This window comes from Gymnoscopelus microlampas (genome assembly GCF_963454915.1).
Source record: "Gymnoscopelus microlampas genome assembly, chromosome: 18".
Lineage (NCBI taxonomy): Eukaryota > Metazoa > Chordata > Actinopteri > Myctophiformes > Myctophidae > Gymnoscopelus > Gymnoscopelus microlampas.
Genome location: NC_139955.1, coordinates 29,776,418 through 29,786,197, shown reverse-complemented (window position 1 = coordinate 29,786,197; position 9,780 = coordinate 29,776,418). Strand labels below are relative to the sequence as shown.

Below are 9,780 nucleotides of genomic sequence, written 5' to 3'. Positions count from 1 at the left end.
CAAAATTGTTGAAGACCCCTGCTTTAGTGTACACAGACAGGATACGGGACCCTGGGGTCTAATTATCCTATTATTTTGTGAAGTAGTTCTTGCTGATTCAGGGTATTGTACCAGACCCCCACAATAATAAAATAAAATATAAAAAAGCCAAAAATGTTCAACATTGAGTTGGATCAGGAGGTTGTTACCTCCTATGGTATTACTAGTAGTGACCTAGCACTATGACACTGGTAATTTAGTACTGTATAAAGTGACAACAGATGCCTATAGACCCAGTATTAGTATTTAGTTGAAACTGTAGGCAAATTCACCTCGGGTAATAAAAGAAAACAAGCACAGACAGACAGGGTAGAGTTTTCTGTGAACTTGAAACGAAGGGGGGTTGCTCACATATTGACTTCATATTCACAGCATCGTCTGACACATAATAGGCTTTTAAATCTGTTGGACGTGCTAATGCTGTAGCAAGGATATGATGTAAATAGTGGCGGAGACGAGGTTCACCGTTTTGTTGTGGGGTCTTACTTTTTATTTATCTTTCTTTTTAGATTTTGTCAAAAGAACGATATCTGATTCATTCCTAGATGTACTGTTTCGAGATGGAGGTCGGATTGTGTGAGACACGATTCAGGTGACTACGTCGACAAGTCTGCGCAAAAGTGTCAAATGATTGTGTTTTCCTTACAGGCGACTAAAACAGGTCTGTGATTGTGTTGGGTCTGTCTCTCTTTCTCTCTTTGTTGTTCACGCTCTTTGATTGTCTTTTTCCCCTCCGCGCGCGAGCAGTCAGTTTCTCTTTCACTCTTTTTGCTTTCCCTTCCTCTGCCTTCTGTCGTCGTTGAGACTACTGCTGTGCGTGTCTCATCAGGTGTTGGATATTATTTATGACCTTGTCTTGTGTCCCGACTGTGAAACGCCTGATAAAAAAACATCTATATCTGCCACAAATCCAAAACCTGTGGGCTCTACTTTCCAAATGCTTCCGAGTCTGTCTCTCTCTCTCTGTGTGTGTGTGTGTGTGTGTGTGTGTGTGTGTGTGTGTGTGTGTGTGTGTGTGTGTGTGTGTGTGTGTGTGTGTGTGTGTGTGTGTGTGTGTGTGTGTGTGTGTGTGTGTGTGTGTGTGTGTGTGTGTGTGTGTGTGCGTGTACAGTCCTTACAATTATTTTTTCCACGGACCGCTCGCCCTGAGCGGTTCTTGTAGTTATTTTAGTGAGGTTAAGGTTAGTAATTAGGTTAGGTTTAGGCATAGTTTTACTGAGGTTAAGATTAGGAATAAGGTTAGGTTTAGGCATTGTTGCCAGACCCAGGGGGTCGGCCTACATGAGGCTTTGTCGGTCGGTCGGTCGGTCGGTCGGTCTGTCCCTCTTTTCCTCTGCACACACGTCATGCGAAGCCATCCAGATCTCAACTACTAGGGGTCTGGCAGTACCAGGTCTCCTGGTTCACTTGTTTTACTGAGGTTAAGTTTAGGAATAAGGTTAGGTTTAGACATAGTTTTACTGAGGTTATACGTTTAGGAATAAGGTTAGGTTTAGGCATAGTTTTACTGAGGTTATACGTTTAGGAATAAGGTTAGGTTTAGGCATAGTTTTACTGAGGTTACGTTTATAGGAATACCTGGTGGCGACCATTCCGAGGTCGCCGGATTTGAACCGGGGCGAGCGTGTTTTGGGGCAAGCGTTGTATTCCGACAAGCTGGTGCCTAATGTCCTGTCATACGACGGTGTCACACACATCAAGCTGACGTGTCGCACCCGCTACACGTTGTTGTGATCTTGTAGATGGTGTATTTTTCGCCACTCGACATCGTCGTACGATGAAGTCTGCCTCGGGCTCAAGCAGTCGGCCTCAAGTATTTGCTGGCTGCCATCTTCTCAGCCCTTCAGTCTCAGTGGACACCCCGGGGTGGAGGACAGGATCTTACTGAACTCGGAGCGGAACTGTCGAGTGACCATGGTGTAGATGAGGGGGTCCACCGCGGCTGGCACGCAGGTCAGGACCATCGCTGACGTCTCCAGCTCCATGAAGAACTGTGGCAACACAGTGCAGAGGGAACAGGAGGGGGATATGTTATAGGACAGTTGTTCTCAACCTTTTCAGGCCGTGACCCCCCCCCCCCCCCCCCCCCAACCCAAATAATCATAATTGAACTGGGGACCCCCCCACCCTGACACTTGGAATGTAGGAGTGAGGTATTCAATTGTGTTTGGCATTGTGAGCTTGTAGATCGGCTATTTTCAATGTTTGACCAGTTTTTATTGTATCATTTGTTGATTACTTTTGATGCAGTAACATAAAAAAAGGAAAGGTAACTAGCGATATTGAACTTTCCCCTGTGGGGGGTCTTCAGGTTTATTATATACTATGATTGATTGTAGAATTGGGTTTTGAGAGTGACTGAGAGTACAAAAAAAAAAGTTAATATAAAATGAAATAATTTGAAATGTTTTTCTGTTGGGGCGGGCACTAAGTATTCCCATTAGTTGCATGATGCTGGTACAGTTCTTTGTGACTCACGATATTAGGCCATATTGTCTAGCTCCTTTTCCTTCAGTTTCGTTCCCATCAAGTGGATCTAAATAATCTCTGCTTCTTAAAAAAGATCTATTGGTAGTAAGAAAAAAAACTACCGACATCTGATTCGGCGCAGTATTTTTATAATTAGAGTTTAAAAGTCGGTACTATTTTCTTAGCAGCGCAGTAATACATTCAAAGGAGTGGTGCGGTTTTTGACACGTGATTCCCGTTACAACCAATGGAGTTGCCTCTTCCGCCTCACCACTTCCTGCAACAACGGCCATAGCAACGGTAACGTCCGAAGAAAATACATGAAAACAAAGAAAATATCCTTCAAAAGCACGTCAAAAGGACTCGAAACGATGCTATATGAATCTTATGTCTGACCAGAAAGAAGAGGTTCAGGAATTTACACGGACAAGATGGGACACATGAACAACAAGCCATGGATGCACGACGGTCGTCTGTCCCGACCGAACTTCAACCAGGTGTTTGCACTTTTCCATTTTCCATCCATCTACATAAACGTTCAGATTTCAAATATAAAGTGCTTACCGCATGGCCATTGATGTTACAATTCTATATGGTCCCACAGAAATACCCGTATATTCCGTGTTGTTCAATAAAGAGTATTCTTAACCGATCGGTGACCATTTTCTCATAGATTTATAATGTATCAGAATGCAATACACCTCCCATCCGATAGGGTCGCATGGTTGAAAGGATATGGTGAAAATGGCTACCGATCGGATTAACAGGCTTTTTATTGAACAATACGGAAGATACAGGTACTTCTCTGGGCCCGTACATAATTGTAACATCCATGGCCATGGGTAAGCATTTTAAATCTGAAATATGAACGTTTATGTAGATGTACGGGCCGTTAATGGAGAAAGTGCAAACACCTGGACTGGTTGAATGTTTCAGGGCTACTAGAACGTGCATCAACGTTACTTATAGACATCAACATTGTGTGGATATGGGTTCTTACAAGCCTCCTGAGGACGCTGGGTTTCACGCAACATTCTACCAGCGTTTTATTGACTAAAATACATTAATGTGATTAATGTGAGAGGAAAACGGCAGAAGGATCAACTCTCAAACAGAAACGTCAGCAGGTGAGCCACATTTTAACATGAGACTGAAATAATTTATTGTGTTATTAGATAAAAGCATTGAAAATAGCAGATCTACAAGCTCACAACACATCACAACTCGTTGTGAGCTTGTAGATCTGCTATTTTCAATAGATTTATTTGGGGGAGACACATTTTATCATGAGACTGAAATCATTTTTTATGTTATCACATGAAAAAAATGTTTTTTGAAAATAGCATATCTACAAGCTCACACGTCGGGTTGTGAAAGTAAAACTACTGTACCTCAAAATTCTACTTGAGTACAGTAGCCTACTTGAGTAAATGTACTTAGTTACTTTACACCACTGAAAGTACAGGTACTAAAAAAACGTACAGTACTCAAGTGAATGTCCACCACTGCATCTCACCAGTGCTGATAAAGCCCATAAGCTAATTGGCAATATGGCCAAGTAAGAGATTGTAAACAAAACATGCATGTCAATATTGGACTGTCAAATATTGATTTGTCATTTTATGATTGTATGGGTGCTATTACTGTATTTTAAACATTCGTGTGTCATTTAAGTATTAGATAGCCTGCACCTTTGACTCTAGCCTAGAGGAAGCCTTTATGACAAAGGTCATTAAATAGCAACCACTCCTACATACCATCTCAGAGCTGGGCTATTAGGTGCAGACTATTTGTTTTTATATTTGGCAGCCTATAGGACATACCCACATACTGGCTGTTAGAGGGTTTCAACCACTTTGGATGCCCAAAAAGGTTGGCAAAGTATTGTGCTGTAATTGGCAGACGGTGTTACTTATACCCATAGAGTACTGAGTGACATGTTTATTGTATCGTGAAGTCATATGCCAGGATTATGTGAATGTAACCTTACTGCACTATAATATTTGCGTCCCTGTATGTTTCTCCTTTATGTGAACATAAATAAATGGTTAGTGTGTGTGTGTGTGTGTGTGTGTGTGTGTGTGTGTGTGTGTGTGTGTGTGTGTGTGTGTGTGTGTGTGTGTGTGTGTGTGTGAGTAAATGAACCACCCTTCACTGACCGATACAAGATCTTCTGTGAGAGTCATCTGCCATGGCTTATAGTTGAGCAAGAGGTGCTGAAAATAAACCAGCTACGAAGGATGTTCACAGTGAAGAAGCATGAGGATCTTGATGCTTCAAACTACAGGTAAATCAAATACTATGTGTGTCTCTGACAGTTCTGGGAAACAAAACAAAAACCTTTTTGCTGAAAAGTATATTATAGATGTATTCCCTCACAAAAAACGTCTATGAGAGTATATTTAAACTAAATTGGTGATCATTGTTAATACGTCTTTATTGATACACTTGTGCTCATCTTTCCCTAACATTTTATGTTGCAGGCAGGATAAATTGAAGCGGAGGTTGACCCTTGATTTTCCCCCAGCTGGTTTTTCACTGCCCTACCAAGTGCAACATCTCTGAACATACATACATGTCCTTCCTAGGTATTTTAGGAAAAAGGTTTGGTGATGCAGGGCTGCAAGACATACTCATTGAGTCAAGTTGGTGCCCCAAATCCATCAATGGTGTGATCAGTGGTCATCCACAGGAGATTCAGTCTGCACTTTCATATTTTGTCATATTTGTATACTATTTAGCTGCCGTTGCACTGTCAACCAACATTTCTCTGTTCATACCTGTGAGTGACACAGAAGGCCTGATCTGGGGGGTGGGTGGGAGGGAGGGTTGATGTACCACTGACACATGCTGTGACACACTTTGGTATTTTAATAAATATTTCATACCATATGTTGTAATAATTTGGAGCTTTAGTGTTTTTATTTTACTGTAGTCCATTTTTGGCATTATTCCAATCTAGAGGGCTGATTTTCAGCCATTAGTGCTGCTTTTTTTCTCCTACCTTTCAGTACACAGTAGGTTATGACATTTTCTATGTATGAAATATAAGCTTTTAGCTAAATGTGCTATGTGTATGTTTCATTGTGCTGGGCACCAATCACTTCAGTAGAAGCGTTTTCTTTCTACATTTCATGATCAAAATTCAAACATGAGGCACCAATACTTGTTTCAGATGTTAGGTATGTATTTATGACATTTGAGAAAGATTTTGTGTTGCCAAAATCAGTTTTCAATATTTTACAAGCAAAAATAGCAGCACAAGATTTTTGTTTTTTGGTTATTCACTTTAATATACATTTCTGGCTTGTGAAAAAATACTGCAGGATTTTGTGCGGAGGTATTTTAACCCAAAGTCCACGAGGGTATTGTCTATGCAAAAATGCATTGAAAAAGTCGATCCAAGACGTGGGAACGAAATTCATTTTCTAGGCACTTTTTGGAGGGTCACCACACGGCCTATATCAAAAGTTTACATGGACATGATGAGATTTGTTGACACAATGTCAATTCTATATGTTACATTTGGTGAGGGAAGACTGTCACTTAAGCAAAAGCACTACATTTTCTTTTTCTTTTCTCTCTTTATTTTTTCTTATTTTTTGTGGGTATTAAAAATGTCTTATAAGTCCTTAAATTGTCATTTCACTGGGGACCCCCCAACAATCATGTGGGGGCCCACCTGGGGTTCAGGCTGAGAACCACTAGGATATGTTATAAAATTCATTATATCTTTGATGTCGAGCTCCGTATTTCAACGTGTTTTTTTAATGCCCTACTTTGTCATACAGCAGTGTCGCCCCAAAAGTAGCGAAAACAGCAGATCTACAAGCTCCTGTAGATCTGCTATTTTTGTGACTAAATAACTACATTGGATCCATTTGAACACAGGTTTCTTTTCCCCATTTCATGAAAAGTAACGTTTCTTCTGCATAGCAACAAAGATTATGATAATAGTACATTGCTTTGATTAGGTGATTATTATATTGGCATGCTGCTATATAGTGCAATAACTCACCAAGTCAGGCCCGTGCCCTGAGATGATGTTGATCAGCAGAGTCACCACCATGGGCATCCAGAAGAGCGTGAACGCGATGATGATGTACCCGAAACGCTTGGCCAACTTCCCCTCCATGCGTTTCTTTCCCCGTTCCCTCGCGTGGGGGGTCAAGAGACACACCGCCCCCACGATCTCCGGACGTGATACCACCGTGGCGGATCTTTTTAGAGATGATCGGTTCTTCTCTCTGGAAGGAGGACTGGCCGCTTCTGCCACGGTGATGACCGGGCACTGCTGCCCGCTGGACGAGCCCACAGCGGCGGCGGCGGGGAGAGAAGAATCGGCGGGAGCTGTCCGGGGTGCTGAAGCTGCTGGAACTGTCCTCGGTCCTGAAGCTGTGAGGCAGTGGTGTAAAGTAACTAAGTACATTCATACTGAAGTATTTCAAATTTTCTGTACTTTTACTTACTGCTCCACTACATCTCAGAGGCAAAATTTTTACTTTTACTGCACTACAACAATTTGAAAACGTTATAGTTACTTTGTAGATGTTGAGTATTATTACAAAACATACACAACTTCAGCCCTATATATATATATATATATATATATATATATATATATATATATATATATATATATATATATATATATATACACTTTGGCTATTTGAAAATAGCCAATCTACAAGCTCACAACGCGTCGCAAAGCGACGCGTTGTGAGCTTGAAGATCAGCTATTTTCAAAAGATTTTTATACATTTTGAGTCTGCATAATGAGTAAGCCTATTACTTTTGGTTCTTTAAGTACATTTTGATACCAATACCTTTGTACTTTTACTCAAGTAAATTTTGAATTCCAGACATGTACCTGTAACAGAGTAGCCTATACTTCTACATTGCAGTATTGATACTTAACTTAAGTTAAAAAAAAGAAATAGTACTTTTTCCACCACCGACTGTGAGGCTGAGCCAGCTCCACACGTGTCCCACCACCGTCGGCCTCAGCTGGATCCCGCTGTCGAACACCTTCTTGCTGTGCTGCCTCACGATGCGGAATATCCTCAGGTAATGGACGATGATCATGGTCAGGGAGCAGCCCCACACCGGCACCAGCACGTAAGCCCCGAACGGGTCCGTGTAATCGGCGTGAGACTCGTCGCGGAACTGGCCCCACACCAGCCGACGGAAGAGCATGTAAAACACGGCCTGTTTGGAGAGGGTCAGCGAGACCACGGCCAGGACGAGCCCGCACGCCCAGATGGAGAGGATCCACAGGCGGATCCGCGCCCTGCGTCGCTCGGTCTGCATGAACGGGTGGGCGATGGCCTGGAAGCGCTCCACGCTGATGCCGACCAGCGTCAGCAGCTGGACGCAGCTGCACAGCGCGTAGATGAACTGCTGCAGGGCGCACAGGGCGGGCGACACCGAGCCCTCCTGGCCGTAGCGCAGGAGAGAGAAGAGCAACAGCGGCGTGTCCACGGAGCACTTCAACAGGTCACTGGTGGCCAGGCTGACCAGCAGCGCGTTGTTGGAGTTCTGCAGGCTCTTGGTCCGGTACACCACCCAGCACACCAGCAGGTTCCCGGGTAAACCCAGGACCAGGGTTAAACTCAGGATTGCGCAGTTGAACGCGAGGAATATCGCGTCCGTGGTCGCGTCGTCTGCCGCCTCGTCGCCGCGCGCGGCAGCCGTTTCGTTCCAAAAAGTATCCGGATCCATCATGATCTCTCAGCCGTGTTTTTGTGTTACCGTCTCTCCTCCTTCCTCCCACGGGAGCAGCTGGTCATTTACCGAGCAGCAGCCGAGTTCTTTAGTAACTGTGTACTGTGTGTACATAAGTTTCATTAACTATTATCGCGGACGTCTCTGCGTCGCTGGGATATGAAGCCGACGTCATTCGGGTCTGTGCGCATCATAGGTGTAAAGTACATTTACATTTACTCAAGTACTGTACTTTTTTAGGTATTTTTACTTACTGGAGTATTTCCAATGTTCTATACGTTTACTTTTATAAGCTACTCCACTATATCTCAGAGACAAATATTGTAGGCTACTGTACTTAGTTTTACTCCTCTACAATTATTTGAATACTTTAGTTACTTTGCAGATTTGTATTATTATTACAAAACATACATTAACCTCTTCAGCCCTATACTGCGGCTATTTGAAAATTGCCGATCTACAAGCTCACAATGCCTCACATCATGATGCGTTGTGAGCTTGTAGATATGCTATTTTCAAAAGATTTCTAAGGGACATTTCTATGGGACATTTCTGAATAATGAGTACTTTTACTTTTGGTACTTTAAGTACATTGATGCCAATACTTTTATACCTTTACTCAAGTAAATTTTGAATATCGAATTTTTACTTGTAACAGAGTAAAACAATATTGTGTTGTATTGTGGTATTGTTACTTTATACTTAAGTAAAAAAAAGTTGGAGTACTTTTTTCCACCACTGCTGTGCGCATAGAAGAATGCATGCATTCATTCAGTCAAATTAAAGTGACCCTGTATCAGCCAAAAGACACTGTATTGCCTATTAGGCTACTGTGTTAAATTCGTAGTCTTGTCTGATGTAGGAAAGACAAGCTAATCATGTCTGCTATTATAGCACAAGTTACAGCGCAATAACTGTCACTTGAGGTCTAGTCCAGGGGTCTTCAACAGGGGGTCTGGGACCCCTAGGGGGTCCTCAGAGTTACTACAGGGGTCCGCCAAATCTTTGTGTGATATGATATTTTTTTTTACCTTAACCACTTGAACCCTAGCATCCCTATGCTGAGGAGAACTTTAGCCAAAAAATAGCAGATCTACAAGCTCACAATGTCTCACGCTGCGAGGCATTGTGAGCTTGTAGATCGGCTATTTTGGGCAAAGAGGTGTTTGGTGGAGAGGGAAAAAAGAGCAGACCAAATAAACAACAGTTTAATCTGAAACACAATTTGTACACCCCTAACCCCTACATAATTCAATGCAAATCTATACTATCCACCATTGTACCCCCCTAACCCTGCACCGTGATTGGCCACCATTGTGCACCCCTAACCCCTACACATTCAATGCAAGTCTATACTTTTCTTTAAGTGAGCTTCCATCACTGTGATGACCACTAGCTGTAATATGATTGGCTGACCTTATTGGCTGACTCTATTCAGGACTGTGATTGGCTACACATGACACATGTGCATAGCCCTATAAATAGGACTATTCACTTTAAAAAAAAACACATTTATGTTTTTTTTTTAAGTGAATCACCCATTGTGGA

The 9,780-nt window shown here is 42.4% G+C and overlaps 1 protein-coding gene across 1 annotated transcript; it reads right to left on the bottom strand.

The window, feature by feature from the left end:
• Window positions 1–1,874: 1,874 nt before the first annotated feature.
• Window positions 1,875–8,229, bottom strand: LOC311034011 (melatonin receptor type 1A-like; the record flags this gene model as incomplete). The annotated part of the gene is made up of 3 exons (XM_084041750.1): window positions 1,875–2,030; window positions 6,527–6,903; window positions 7,452–8,229. The coding sequence occupies 3 exons, from the start codon at window positions 8,227–8,229 to the stop codon at window positions 1,875–1,877; spliced, it is 1,311 nt and encodes a 436-aa protein (XP_083897876.1).
• Between the last annotated feature and the right edge of the window lie 1,551 nt (window positions 8,230–9,780).